Raw genomic sequence first — 13,997 nt, 5'->3', positions numbered from 1 at the left:
TATCTAAAAGACTATCTCTCTTCCACAGTTTCAGCTCAACTAGTACAATTGGGCAGAGCAGGCAGGCAGGCAGGCATGTTCCACCTGCTTGTGTTCCATTTCCGATGTATCCTTTTGCAGATTTTTTTTTTAAATTGGGATATTATCTCCATAGAAAGGGAATTCTGATGTCCAATGACAGGTATAATGTAGTGTTCCTTCTAAATTCAGGTACTGTAATGTAGAGGAGGCGGTCCCTGGCCTCTGGTGATTCAAGAAAAGCATTTGCGAATATGCAGCAGTAGCATTAGTGGAGATGTGGTGATATGGGAGAAGATTTTAAAAAGGACTTTGAAAGTATTGTGCGTGTAATGAATATATGTATAATATTTATATATTTTGAGAGAGAAGTAATCTACCCATTTATATTTAGTTTTAATTATGGTGGTCTCTAGTACCTGAATTTCTGACAGAATTTCTCCATGTTATATTACAACTCCCATTAATCCTCAAAACTTATATCTATGTTGGTTTGAATTTATGAAAGTTAAATAAAGTCTACATATTGCCAATCTGTAATTATTTCAGTTAGTATATATCACTCACAAGGCATCGGTAATTGGCTGTTGGACCAGCAATAATACAGAAAGGCAACAAAGCAGATTAACTCTTGCAGGATCCAATCTGGATCGGTCACTGGGACCAGATAGTTAGTACTTCTGAGCCTTCAGACTCATGCTGGAGCTCATCCTGAAGCCCTCTGGTCCTGGGGACCGACCCAGATTGGATCGAGACACATAATATTTTGCCTTCATTCCAAGTGTGGTAAGGCCACACTTGGAATCCTGCATTCAGTTTTGGTCATCACAATGTAAAAAAGATGTGGAGACTCTAGAAAGGGTGCAGAGAAGAGCAACAAAGATGATTAGGGGACTGGAGACTAAAACATATGAGGAACAGTTGCAGGAACTGGGTATGTCTAGCTTAAGAGAAAGAAGGACTAGGGGAGACATGATAGCAGTGTTCCAATATCTCAGGGGTTGCCACAAAGAAGAGGGAGTCAAGCTATTCTCCAAAACATCTGAGGGCAGAACAAGAAGCAATGGGTGGAAACTAATCAAGGAGAGAAGCAACCTAGAACTAAGGAGAAATTTCCTGACAGTGGACAATTAATCAGTGAAACAACTTGCCTCCAGAAGTTGTGAGCGCTTCAACAGTCTTTAAGAAGAGATTGGACAACCATTTGTCTGGTGGTGTAGGGTTTCCTGCCTGAGCAGGGGGGTTGGACTAGAAGGCCTCCACGGTCCCTTCCAACTCTGTTATTCTATCTACTCTATTCGTCAGGTTAACTCTTGCAAGCCTCTTCAGAACCTTGGTTTAAAGGAGGGTACCTCCATTTGCCAGCAGGAGGCGCTGCTTGCCGGTATACTGTCACCGTCTTCCTCCCTCCTTCCACTCACCCTGTCGAGGAAATGACCTAAGAGGAAGCCTCCGGCTGTGCAAACAAACAAGGGGGAAGGTTTGGTGTGGGGGGGAACGCACCCCACTCAGCAGCTGAGTTTTAGGAGTTGCCGTCGGACCCCAAAGTGAGTGAAAAGCCAGGGCGGCCTGCCTGCCGGTAGGACGCGCGGTGGCTGCTCGGGTCGGGTCAGCTGGGCGCTTCTGCCGGTGCCGGGGGTGGGGGCCGCCGGTGCCAATACCCGAACGATGCCCATCCTGCACTTGCACTCCATGCTTGAGCTGCTGCCTTTCTTGCTGCTGCTGCTGCTCTTTTTGGTGGTGGGCTTTTTTCTGATATACCTCCAGCGACCCGAGCCGGACCCCAAAAAGGTTTAGGGGTCCCCGAGGGCGTTTTCCCGCGGCAAGATGCCGGCGTGCCCCTGCTGACACCGGAGGCGTGAAAGGCGAGAGCAGGTGGGTGTCCTTCCGACTTCTCCTTCTCGCTTTCTTGGGTCTGCCTGCCAGAGAAACTCGGGGTGCGGGAAACCAATTTACACCCCCTCCCCTTGATACATTGGCTTCCCTGTTGGAAAAACTGGGTTTAAAAGCCCAGGTAATCCTTGATTTAACCACCACAATGGAGCCCAAAATGTATGTTTGCTAAGTGAGGTTAGTTAAGTGAGTTTTTGCCCCATTTCACCACCTTTCTTGCCACACTTGTTAAGCGAATCCCTGCGGTTAAGTTAGTAACGCAGTTGCTAAGTGAATCTGGTTTCCCCAGTGACTTTGTTTGTCAGAAGATCTCAAAAGGTGATCATGTGATTTCGGGATACGGCAGCAACCTTCATAAATATGAATCACTTGCCAAACTATTTAATTTTGATCATGTGACAGTAGAAAGGCTCCAATCTTTGTTAAGTGTGAAAATGCTCCTAAGTTACTTTTTTTCAGTTCCGTTATAACTTTGAATGGTCACTGTTGTAAGGATGGCCTGTAGAGCCATCCACCCACACTCAAAGTCATTGTGGTTGCTTTGCTGGATTGGGTCAGCCAAATAGACATGAAAAAGAAATGAAGAGTTTCTCTGATTTTGCTCCTTTCCAAGGACTTGGTGAACATCTGTGTCATATCCTGGGCAGCAATATTGAAGTGGTTTGCCTTTAGGTTTCTTTTTCTTTTACTCCAAAAATTACTTTCAGGAGTTGGCATAGAACCACATTTATCATATGTTTAATCTGTGTGGGCACGGATTTCAAATACATAATTCTAAGAGTGACTTAAAATGTTAAAACGAATATATATATATGTATGTATGTATGTATGTATGTATGTATGTATGTATGTATGTATGTATGTATGTATGTATATATATATATATATATATATATATATATATATATATATATATATATATATATATATATATATATATATATATATATATATATATATATATATATATATATATATATATATATATAAACACAGCTGGGAAAATAATAAAAAGACATTAACATGAGAAGGAGCCAGGCACAGAAAGGTCTGTCCGATCCTCAGGGATGATTCACACCCTGGTCAGCACTTTTTTACTCTCCTACTATCAGGCAGGAGATATAGAAGCATAGCCAGCCAAATGAATAGGCTGAAAAAATAGCTTTTATCCGTGAGCTGTCAGACTTCTGAACGCAACATAACACTACGATTTGGTTTAATGTGATAGACTTGCAAGGCCAGCGCAACGTGCAACATGTTCATGCAAATGTAATATAATATAATGTTACATCCATATAGGTACTGTATTTTCCAGCGTATAAGATGACTTTTTAACCCCAAAAAATTATTTCAAAAATTGGGAGTCGTCTTATACTGCGGGTATACCCAAAAACCAACACAAAAGAAAAAGCAACGCCGCCACCAGTGCAGACGCTGGCCTTTCAATCGATATCCTCGGCGCTCCTCGTCTGGGCATGTGGATGGATGAGCGCTGGGATGGCTTAGTAAGGTCTGGCTGGAGGTCTGGAGGAGGAAGGCGCTGAGTTCAAACTACGAAAGCCCGGCAGCGTGGAGGCCTTCAGCCGGCTTGCGGGTGCCTGAAAGTAGGGGGTCGTCTTATCCGCCCAGTCGCCTTATACGGCGAAATATATGGTGTATGGAAATGTGTTACTTATTATTTGAGTTTAGGGCAGGGGTGAGCTCCGGCAGAGACTACTGCTGGTTTGCTCAGGGCAGTGATGGGTTTCAAATTTTTTTAGAACCTCTTCTGTAGGTGTGGCCTGCTTTGTGGGAGTGACTTGCTGGCCATGTGACCGGGTGGGAGTGGCTTGCCAGCCATGTGACTGGGTGGGCATGGCCAATTTGTAAAATGTGATGAAACTCGCTTAACAACGCTCTTGCTTAGCAACCAAAATGTTGGCTCAGAAACTCTGGCATTTGAAGCACGCAAGTCTTAAAGCTGTCAAGTTACAAGACCCTTGCACCCCTAACCCTTTGGAAAGAAAACACCCAGGGGTGTTCAAACTTGACACCTTTAAGACTTGTGGACTTCAGCTCCCAGAATTCCTCCTCTCGCTCTTCATCTTGATGATGTGCAGACGGGCGGGGGGGGGGGAGCTGGAACCGGTTCTAAACGGCACTGTAGATTTGTGGAACCTCTTCTATAGAAGAGGTTAGAACTGGCAGGAACCTACCCCTGGCTCAGGGCTGTGCCACACACACGTGTGCATATGCGCAGTACAATTAAAATTTCTCTGTGCATGCGCAGAAGCAAAAAAACAAGATGGTGGCGCCATAGGCACCGCCGGGAGAACCGGTTCAAGGGCATGGCTGCTGGCTCCAGCGACTCAGGCCACCAAGCTACTACTGGTTCACCGAACCGGACCTGGCCAGTAGGAACTCACCATTGGTTTAGGAATTCTATTTCTTTCATTTTTTGAGTTATTGAGATGCATTTTGTGTTTCCGGGGATAGGGGTGGGGGGAACTACACCAAGGAGAGGCTCATTCAATTTCATTGTACACCCGTTGTGCATTGACAATAAAGGTTTGATTTAATTTGAGGTCTTCAAGGCTTTGTGAAACGCTAGTAGGGTTGGGGCCAGCCTGATCTCTGGAGGGATGGATGTTCCAGAGGTCGGGCATCAGGCAACAGTTTCTATACATGTCAGAACAATCACAGAACAATCAGCAGCCATACTGACTGCTATGCAGAGAAGTAATTTCTCTTGAAACCTACCTAGAGGTCGCTTGCTCTGAATAGGAGGAAGATTGGTATGACTGCTCTGGTATGTGTTGAAACTGACATCAGTTGGGAATTCTCCATGCAATAACAAAGCTGGCTGTGCTCTCCTATTAATAGCATTGCTGTGTAATGACAGCAGTTGTCGTAAAAAGGGAGTTGTCATACCCTTAGTAAGTTCATGGCAGTGCATATTGATTGACTGTACATCAGGGCTGTCAAACTCAGGGCCCATGGGCCGGATGCGTCACGTGCTGGCCACGCCCATGCCCAGTTTAGCGAAGGGGGGGGAGAGTCCTGATACGTCATGCGTCACCGCCGTGATGATGCGAGTTTGACACCCCTGCTGTACATGGAGGCTTCTGTACTTCTGGCCAGTTCGCTCATTTTACACAGGTAAATTTTTTTATTTTATCTTTTGTTTGATTGATTTCCTGCCTTTTTATTCAAGCAATACACCAAACAACTGCTAGGTGTCACACTAGACTCTACACACCTAAACTCCGTAACAGTAAAGCAACAGATTCCTGAGAGAGAGACTGCCTTCTGTAAAGTAAAAAATGAAGCAAGCCCCAAATCCACTCAGCAGCTCAATTCAGGGCACTAGTTTGAAGATCTCCATGGTCCTGTCTCCTTATGCATTTCTTTATATATTGACAAGTGTCCCTTCATGGACTCTCAAAAATAGAGATCTCCATAAGAATGCCTCAGTTACAGAAAGCTTTCTGAGGCAGAAAGGTTTGGTGTCTCTGATTATATCTTGTGATATTTTAAGATTATATCTTAAGATATGATTTCTTAAGGAAGATTTTAATTTCTTAAACCTTTGGATTTTTAAAACTCGTATCTGTTTTATCTTTGCTAAGGAATTGCTTTTCGTCTATTTCAAATGATGACTTTTTAAAATTGTGGACTTTTTTGGGGGTGGGGGGGGAAGCCATGTGAAAAATGGTTTGTTTATCATAATTCAGTATAATTATATATGATCAATAATAGCTGCTATGAAGCATAAAAACTAGAGAATATTAACAACAGCGCTTTTTGAAATAATTGTTGTGTTTTGATGATACCATAATGTTATCCAAAAGCAGGCCTTTGAATGCTGCCTCCAACTATTCCTTTTTGGAATTGAGTTCACTGAATTAGGCCATAATTTGTTTCATTCATATTTTGAATACGTTCCTTTTATCTAAGTTTCATGCAACATACTAAACCAGATCTAAACCACCCATATCGTGGCTTAGTGTAGTGTGTGTCTTCCTGTGCTAAAGTATCTCCCTATTTTTCTCAATTCACTGGTAGCAAACCTCTTGCAGGATTTTCTTATCGCATTACTGCAAATCAAGAGGGATCAAGTAGAACATCACATCCTATGAAGCTGTGAACTCCTGGGCAAATCTGGGGGAGATTACATACTTTGTCTTTTTTAGGCTTGCACAAGAAAATGCTTTTCTAGACAGAATACAGGTGTGATCGGAAAAACTTCCAGCTTTGCACATATCACTCTATCTCCAATGGATGGCAGGGGTTTACTTTTCCCCAGTGCTTTGTTTCCTTGAAGAGGGGCTTGGTGGGCAAGGAGTGATCAAAGTTATAGGTATGAAAAAGAGGAAATACTCACTCACCTTTTTTCTCTCATTTTCTCTCTTCCCTTAGCCCAACTGGAAAAAGTCAGGGAGCAGGCCGGGCAAGGAATACTCCAGTTGTTCCACATTTGTATTTAGTAGAAAGAGCTGTATATGTTCAATTAGTATGATAGTAGTGGAAATAAGTACATATATAGATTGCCTGTCAGCCTTTTGAGGGCGCTGACCCCAGCGTTCCTCCCTCTTAGCCAGACAGGCTGGAGCTGCTGATAGTTGCAGTTTTGCAGCTTCTGAAAGATTACACAGATCCATTTATTGTTTTAGGGAGTCATGATACCAGAATGATCGGGAATTCCTGATATCCTACCCTAACTCAAAAATGTTAAATGGGAACGGCAGTGGTTAGGTAGCAGAAGAGATACAAGCAAGAGTTCCCTTAAGTTAAAGGAGAAGAATTCAAGACAAAGGAACATATTGATGGATGGATTTCAAGAATGGTACTTTACAAAGAATTGTTAACCTTTGGGGAGGAAAAGTGAACAAATGAACAGACGAAATTGAACAAGGAAAGTGAATCAGAGATGCTGTAACTGGGGGCTTAGAGATGTAGGGACCAAAAAGTAGAACGCTCAGGATTCCCCAGTACTAGATGTTAACTGGGAAGTTAATAGAATATTAACACAACTGCTCTTCTTTGAACATACCTTCCAACCTCTATTCTTTGAGTAGATTCCAGATCTCCAAAATGTTTTCCACGGATTCCTGTCATGTCTTGACAACTCACTTTTGCATGACTGAGCAAAAACTGAGGAATTTTGATGACTGAGCAGTCTGCTTGGCCCTGGATTCAGAAACTCTGCATTTGGCTTACTGGAGTAGGGGAGCCAATGGTGTTAGATTGTTTTGCGCACTAAAGCACTTTATTTTCAAATAATATGAGGAAGGCGAGATAGCTTTACAGGAACAGCAATTATTCAATTGGAGTACTAGCTGCCTGTGTTGGAAGAGAATCTTCCACAGGTTTGTTTTTTTTCTTCATTTGTTATCCAAGGGTTTTATTTCCTTTTATCAACTCTAGTAGTACTCTTTTTCTCTTCGCACGGATTATAGAGCCTATCTAGGGAAGAACCAATGCACATCTATCCCTGGTCCAAAGAAACACTCTATATGATCTCTCCTCTCTCCACAGGTCCTGCTAACTCAGCAGCTTCCCTGACCTAATAGCACTTGAAAGAGGGAAAGGGATGGAGGAGACAAGCAAAGAGGACTATAAAATATATTCATTTGATTCAGAGATTCAGCAGTTACTGAAAACAGCACTCAAAGGTGAGTAGCTCTTTCTCTCTCCCCTCACTTTGCCTTTCCATTTCTTCCACGGCCCCCAAGCACACAAACTTTAGAGCTTATAGACAAAGGAAGAGATTGTCTGCTGCCATGAAAATCTTCTGATTCCTTAAACTCTGCCCCAGAGGCTCTTTCTTCAGGAACTAAGGAGGGCACACACATGTGTAAGACTTTTTCTGCAGTTGCACCCAATTATTGACTAATATAATCCAAAATACACACTTGGCATTTATTTTATTGAACTATTGGACAATGTGTTCTTCAGCACACTTGTAGGGCATGCAAGGAGGAAAAAACTGCCATATCCCAGTTCCTATTTTGCCCACTGAACATTTTGGTGCATGTGTCCCAAAATGTTCACTCGGAATTGTATTTTATGTGGCACTGCTGATGTAATTTCTGTCAAATGGATTTACATTTCTTTTGATCTAGAATTGAGTGTTGCCTCCTCTTCTGTAGATCCCAGCAGCGTGGATCTGGAGAAAGTGGCCAATATAATTGTGGACCAGTCCTTAAAAGATTGTATATTCAGTAAAGAGGCAGGACGCATCTGTTATGCCATCACTCAGGTGAGAGACCGAATAGTCCCTCTTCTGAGACTTAGTAAGAGTCCCTTCGGGGAGAGGGGGCGGTCTATAAATCAAATAAAACTTAAACTTAAACTTAATGGCATTTTCCACATTCAACTACGGTATACTTTGGATTCTGTTTGTTGAAACTCAGCGTTATTTCATGCCTATGAATGGGTGGAATGTTGTCCCCATTTCCAGTTTGAGATAGATAACAATACAATAATGCTATCCTCCTCTCATATTATGATATATACTATAATAATATAACACCCACGCAGGGTAACTAATTCATTCCATATAAAGGAGCCTGTAGGTGGCATTAAAGCAGGGTTCTGGGCATGCCTGTCATTCAGCAGCCATGCTTCCTTTCCACAGATGGAGCTTGGCTTGACCTGACCCGCAGAACATGCTTGGCATCCAGCCCAGAGGAGAGGATAGATGCTGAATCTATCCCTTCAACTACAGCCCCTGACTTGGTGAGCAAAACTCATTAAATAACCCATTTAAGTTTTGCCTCCCTCCACATTTTGTGCCCTAGAGGCTCCTGCTTCTTCAGGCACATTTTGTCTTCCTATGGATGGGGTTTAGACAGAGTGGGTGAGAGAGGGAAATGGAGGTAGAGCACAGATCTCCTTTCCAAGCCCAGTAGAACTAAAATAGCAAAAATCCAGCAGATTTCTAGTGTATTCCAGTACATGGGACAGGATTGCATTATAATATCAAATGTGTTTTGTCACTTGCCTTTTCCTCACCACTATACAAATGCCTACAAGATAAAAATCCTGTGCTACCACCAATGTTCCCCATGACTAGGAAGCAGATGTGCAAGATTATACAATATATGAGCCGAGGTGGCTCAGTGGTTAGAATGCAGTACTGCAGGCTACTTCAACTGACTGCTAGCTGCAGTTCAGCAGTTCAAATCTCACCGGCTCAAGGTTGACTCAGCCTTCCATCCTTCCGAGGTTGTTAAAATAAGGACCCAGATTGTTGGGGGAAATAGGCTGACTCTGCAAAGCCACTTAGAGAGGGCAGTAAAAGCACTGTGAAGCAGTATATAAGTCTAAGTGCTATTGCTATCTACTGGCTATGAGGAAGTTTATAGGAAATTTTGCCGAGTAACTTTAACCTTTAATCTTCTTTTCCAGTCTCCTAATTTCACGACTTACAGGCATAGGAAAAATACTGGATTCTTCCTCTACGCCTGGGCCTATTAAGCTGGGAGATAGTCCAAGCAAATCAAGGACAATAACTTCAGAGGCCCCAATTGTACATGTCGGGTGCTTTCACATTTCCGTTCCAATAGGAATGGAGATGCATCTGGTGCATGTCACTCTCTTTTGACAGCTGGGGATCACTAGTTCCCTTCACCACCCCTTTCTTCACTGATCCCTTTCTTGGTCTCTGTTTGTGTTCGCAGACTGTCTGGGTCAGAGTTGTGCGCAACAACTGCTGCGATGGTGTCCATGTGAGCAATGTAAAGGGAACACGGACATCAATTTCTTTTGATTGCATATAGCTTATATAGCTTTCCCTTGGGCTTAACGGCTTGGTGTTTATCACAGGTGGAAAGCAAACAAACAGGACAAAGTATCTTCCGGCGGTGCCTTCTCAACCGACTGCAGCAAGAGTATAAGGACCGTGATGAGTTGCGAGCCCATTCCCTCCAAGCCTGGATCTGCTATGTCACTTTTATCTGTAACGTCTTTGACTACCTGAGGGTAAGGGGATCCTATTGAGAATACCCAAATGCCTCAGAGCAACATTCAGAGTTGGCCTGGTATGGATTCATGCCGAGTCCACAACCTATCACCACAACTGAGTTCAGAATTTCAGTCATAAGTCGTTGCAACCGTAAGCCAAGGCATCATATGACCAGAGCCGTTTTTTTACACTTTTTGTTGTGATCTAAATCAGTGAAAAATACCATGAGCTTTTTTTTCTGCACTGCTTTTAGTTAAAAATACATTTACTTGCTTAGTTTTTTTTTAAATCTCCAAGTGGTAATAAGAAGTTGAAGGTTGGGGGGGTGAGGGTTAAACATTCCAAAATGCTTATGGATATGACAAGTCCACAATCTGTTAACAGGTCAACAATATGCCCATGATGGCATTGGTGAATCCTGTTTATGACTGCCTCTTCCGATTGGCACAGCCTGATAGTCTGCAGAAAGAGGAAGAGGTGAGTTTTCTTGGAACAAACCGTGGATAACATGGACTCTGTTAAATCACAGCTTGGGTGAATTTAAAGAAAAAAGAAAGGTGGAATAAACATAAATGAAGAAAGTCTTATCTTATGTAGTGGAATTGGGGATTACATGCAAGGAAGTCAAGGTGTAAGGTAGTTATGAATCAAGAGGTTACAGTGTATGTTAGAAAGTATGAATTGGTGTCAAGTAGGTGGCTGTGGGGGCATATGAAAGAAGGGATCAATTCAGAGGTGGTATTCAGCAGGTTCTGACCAGTTCTGGAGAACCGGTAGCGGAAATTTTGAGTAGCTCGGAGAACCGGTAAATACCACCTCTGACTGGCCCCGCTCTCATCTATTCTCTGCCTCCCGAGTCCCAGCTGATGAGGAAGAAATAGGGATTTTGCAATAACCTTCTGAAGTGGGATGGGAATGGAGATTTTATAGTATTCTTCCCCTGCAATGGCCGCCATGCCACGCCCACCAAGCCACGTCCACAATCCCACCACTGGATCAATTGGTTAGTGTCAGATGCATGTTACAGAGCGGCCACTGCCGAAAGACTCGGGTTGGAAGCTGCGGAAAAAGCCAGGCTGGGATGGCGGCAGCGGAGGTGTCCTGGCTTTGTAATGAGAGCTGGGCCATGCATTGTGAAGCTGGGAGGCGGGTGAGCGAGAGTGGAACAGCCACTCGTGCAACCCCCCCCCTCTCCAGCCGTGCAGAGCGCCATTCACTGGCATTTGGAAGGTGCCAAGCCGCAGGAGCCAGCGAACAGGTGCTCATGTGACTTGGCGATACCCCTAGGTCTGAATGGCGCTGTGCCCGGCTGCAAAGGGGGTTTGCCGGGTGGCTGCTCGTGAGCGTGGTTGCTTCATGGCTGTTGTGTTGCGCTGCTGCGACAGCACAACACAGCCATTCGCTCATGAGGCTGTGCAAGGCTCTTGGGGAGCCCGCTCGCAAGAGAGCAGCTGCCCGGCAACCCCCCTCTTCAGCTGGGCATAGCGCTGCTCACCAACCTAGCAATATCCCAAAGGCGCCAAGCAACACGATCACCTTTGTCTCCCAGGTTCCCGCGGCTTGACATCTTCGGGATACTGCTAGGTTGGTGAGCGGTGCTCTGCCTCACCAGAGGTGGAGGGTTGTCCAGGGAGCTTATATGCGCAGGAGGGAGGGGCTTATATTTTTGCCCACCAGAAAAATGTGGCATGGCTGTATTATGAGGACATGTCGTATTTTCGGGAAAACACGGTACTGAAAAAAGTTATTGAACCATTCAGAGTCTCAAGAAGGAATGAGAATGGGTATTGTTTAATGAGAGAGAATATGTTTAGAAGTACATACTTTAAGTATAAAACTATTCCTATATGCACCCGGAAAAGAAACAATTTGCCATAATCCTTAGCCGGAATGGCCACATCTGGATGGCACTACTAGTTTGAGGACAGGTGAGGTAGCCCTTGAACTGTATTTATTTTTGTCAGTGGGTAATGGTCTGGAAGAGGAGCCTCAAGGACATGTGTGGTAATACATGTTGCTTTCTTGCCTTAAGGTGGACTGCCTGGTGCTGCAGCTGCACCGCATTGGTGAACAGCTGGAAAAGATGAACAGTCAGAGGATGGATGAGCTCTTTTCCCTTCTGCGTGATGGATTCCTTCTGCAGGAGGGTCTCAGTTCCCTGTCCCAATTGCTACTCCTGGAGATCATTGAGTTCCGGGCCACTGATTGGAAAATGACAGAAGCAGCCCAGACGTATTATTACAGTGAGGTCACAGACTGAACACTTGAACCACCAGCAAAGCCTGCATTCTCACCATTTCCACCAGCAAACTTTACACCAAAGCTGCAACTTGTATAATGTTTTTTTTTTTATTACTATTCCTAAACCTTTTGTTATTGAACATGTGCCCTGCTCCTTTGTGCCAGGGAGCTGCTGCCTAAAACTGAGGAGCTGAGAGAACACTTAAAAAAGGAAAAAAGTAGCAGATACTTGGCCACTGCTGCTCCTGTTGTATTGCACTAACTACTGGCTTTTTATTATGTCTTTTTGCAGGCTGGGCTGGTATTTTACGCAGGGACGTTTTCTCTCCCTTACTTTCAATTTAGCAACATAAATGGCAGGTTTTAAAAACCAGCCTAGGGAATCATTTCACATAAACGTCAAAAAAATAGCAACTCTTTCTGGCCTGTATCGGTAAGCTTTTGTTTTGCTTAATATTTGATAACTGGCTTCAGTTTATTCCTTTTTTGAAAAAGGGAAAAAAATTCTGTGATCAAAGCTCAAGCGTTATTTGCTTCTTTGTAACCAAGCTTTCTCCAATGGAACTATTAATCACTCTGGAAACCAAGCAGTGCCTAGACAGGACTAGTATGAAATCAAAATGTTTTCTCCTCAACTATAGGAAACTAGTCTCACAGGGAGAGGATAATATTGCATAATAAGGGAGATTTTGATGGATAATCTTATCACTTCCAACCAGCATATAAAATGGCATAATCCAGAAGGGCTACTTTGATAGTTAATCCTTACCTACTTAAATGCAAAATCTATCACAATACAAAAGGCTTATTTTAGGGAGGGGGAGAGATGAGAAAAGAGACAGCTTTTTTCTCCTTTTCCCCCTTAAAGCAAAACAACCGTGGTAATTAAACAGGTAATTTAGGTTCCTTAAAGGCTACAGACCTCTCTCCTTGAATAAAGGGACAAATCTTTTTATTAACGTGGGTTTCTTCAACACAATGCCTTCCATGTATGAATTTTAACCCTAAGGAAGTTCAAATCCAAAGCACCAGATTGTGGAAATCCATCAGAGTATAGTATACCCTAGAAAGCTACTGCCCAGCAATGCTTGAGGCTTTAGAAGGATAGCTCTGGTTTCTAACTGACCCTGCAACAGCACTTTTTTTTTTAAAAAAAAGAGTATGATTGGGTACTTTGATCTTTCTTCAAGTGTAGAAAAATACTATGCAAATATTTTCCACTTGCAGCCTTCAGCTATCTTCCAAGCTAGGTCGGATTTTAGCTAAGGTGGCATCTTCTGCCTCCAGAAGATGCAAAGCCACAGACTTTTACAAAGCCACAGCAGAATTAGCCCTTTTGGGGAATAGGTAACAATTCATTTTATAACATTTCTCTCCCACAATACTTTAAACCAATGTACTGTAAATTTATCTTAAAGAGACTTGGTTCTGTTTGGAACTTTTATAAAATATTTTACACTTCTGACTCTACTCCTTTTTATTATTATTATTCTAGACCAAATTAAATCAGGGAATAATCATTCAGCTAGAGGCACGAGATGACCTTTCATCAGACAGAAACCATAAATGGTATCCTATATGGAATCAGCACCTGAAGTGCTGCTTATTCAAGATTTAAGCCTTTCAGTTTATTCATTTTGTCTTTCTACTCGATCATGAAGGTTTCTCCAAGAAGACTATACTTACAAAGAGGTTAACTGACAACTCATATATAGTGGTATGTCAACCTTACCTACTATTCTTTGGAAAGTAGTCAGTAGTTTTGCCATGGAAGCACTTGATATAAGGGTATCAGTATGTAGAACAACATTTATCAATTCACTAATTTTATAATCTTTTATCATTCTCAAAGCATCATACAACAACTCATCCTCACCCTGTTCTATATGTGGAAAAA

At 43.0% G+C, this 13,997-nt stretch overlaps 1 protein-coding gene across 3 annotated transcripts; it reads left to right on the top strand.

Annotated features, from left to right (window-relative positions):
• The first annotated feature begins 1,413 nt into the window (after positions 1 to 1,413).
• On the top strand, positions 1,414 to 13,565 carry MIF4GD (MIF4G domain containing). 3 transcript variants are annotated; one of them, XM_081937899.1, is made up of 6 exons: positions 1,414 to 1,565; positions 7,429 to 7,565; positions 8,043 to 8,152; positions 9,721 to 9,876; positions 10,244 to 10,336; positions 11,892 to 13,565. In XM_081937899.1, the coding sequence occupies exons 2-6, from the start codon at positions 7,484 to 7,486 to the stop codon at positions 12,117 to 12,119; spliced, it is 669 nt and encodes a 222-aa protein (XP_081794025.1). In that variant the 5' UTR covers positions 1,414 to 1,565; positions 7,429 to 7,483; the 3' UTR covers positions 12,120 to 13,565. The 3 variants fall into 3 exon arrangements, with proteins under 3 accessions (XP_081794025.1, XP_081794023.1, XP_081794024.1); XM_081937897.1 differs by having other exon boundaries at positions 8,016 to 8,152; XM_081937898.1 differs by having other exon boundaries at positions 1,414 to 1,893; positions 8,016 to 8,152.
• Positions 13,566 to 13,997: the final 432 nt, after the last annotated feature.

The sequence above is a fragment of the Natrix helvetica genome (genome assembly GCF_964273705.1).
Source record: "Natrix helvetica genome assembly, chromosome: 1".
Classification (NCBI taxonomy): Eukaryota; Metazoa; Chordata; class Lepidosauria; order Squamata; family Natricidae; genus Natrix; species Natrix helvetica.
Note: the sequence above shows the minus strand (reverse complement) of the source record. Positions and strands in the feature narration are given on the sequence as shown.

Bases quoted from the DNA above. Each gene is read 5' to 3' on its own strand.
- MIF4GD (XM_081937897.1), top strand. From the start codon at position 7,484: ATGGAGGAGACAAGCAAAGAGGACTATAAAATATATTCATTTGATTCA. The intron at 8,153-9,720 runs GTGAGAGACCGA...TGTTTATCACAG, and splicing joins TCTGTTATGCCATCACTCAG to GTGGAAAGCAAACAAACAGG. The intron at 9,877-10,243 runs GTAAGGGGATCC...ATCTGTTAACAG, and splicing joins ACGTCTTTGACTACCTGAGG to GTCAACAATATGCCCATGAT.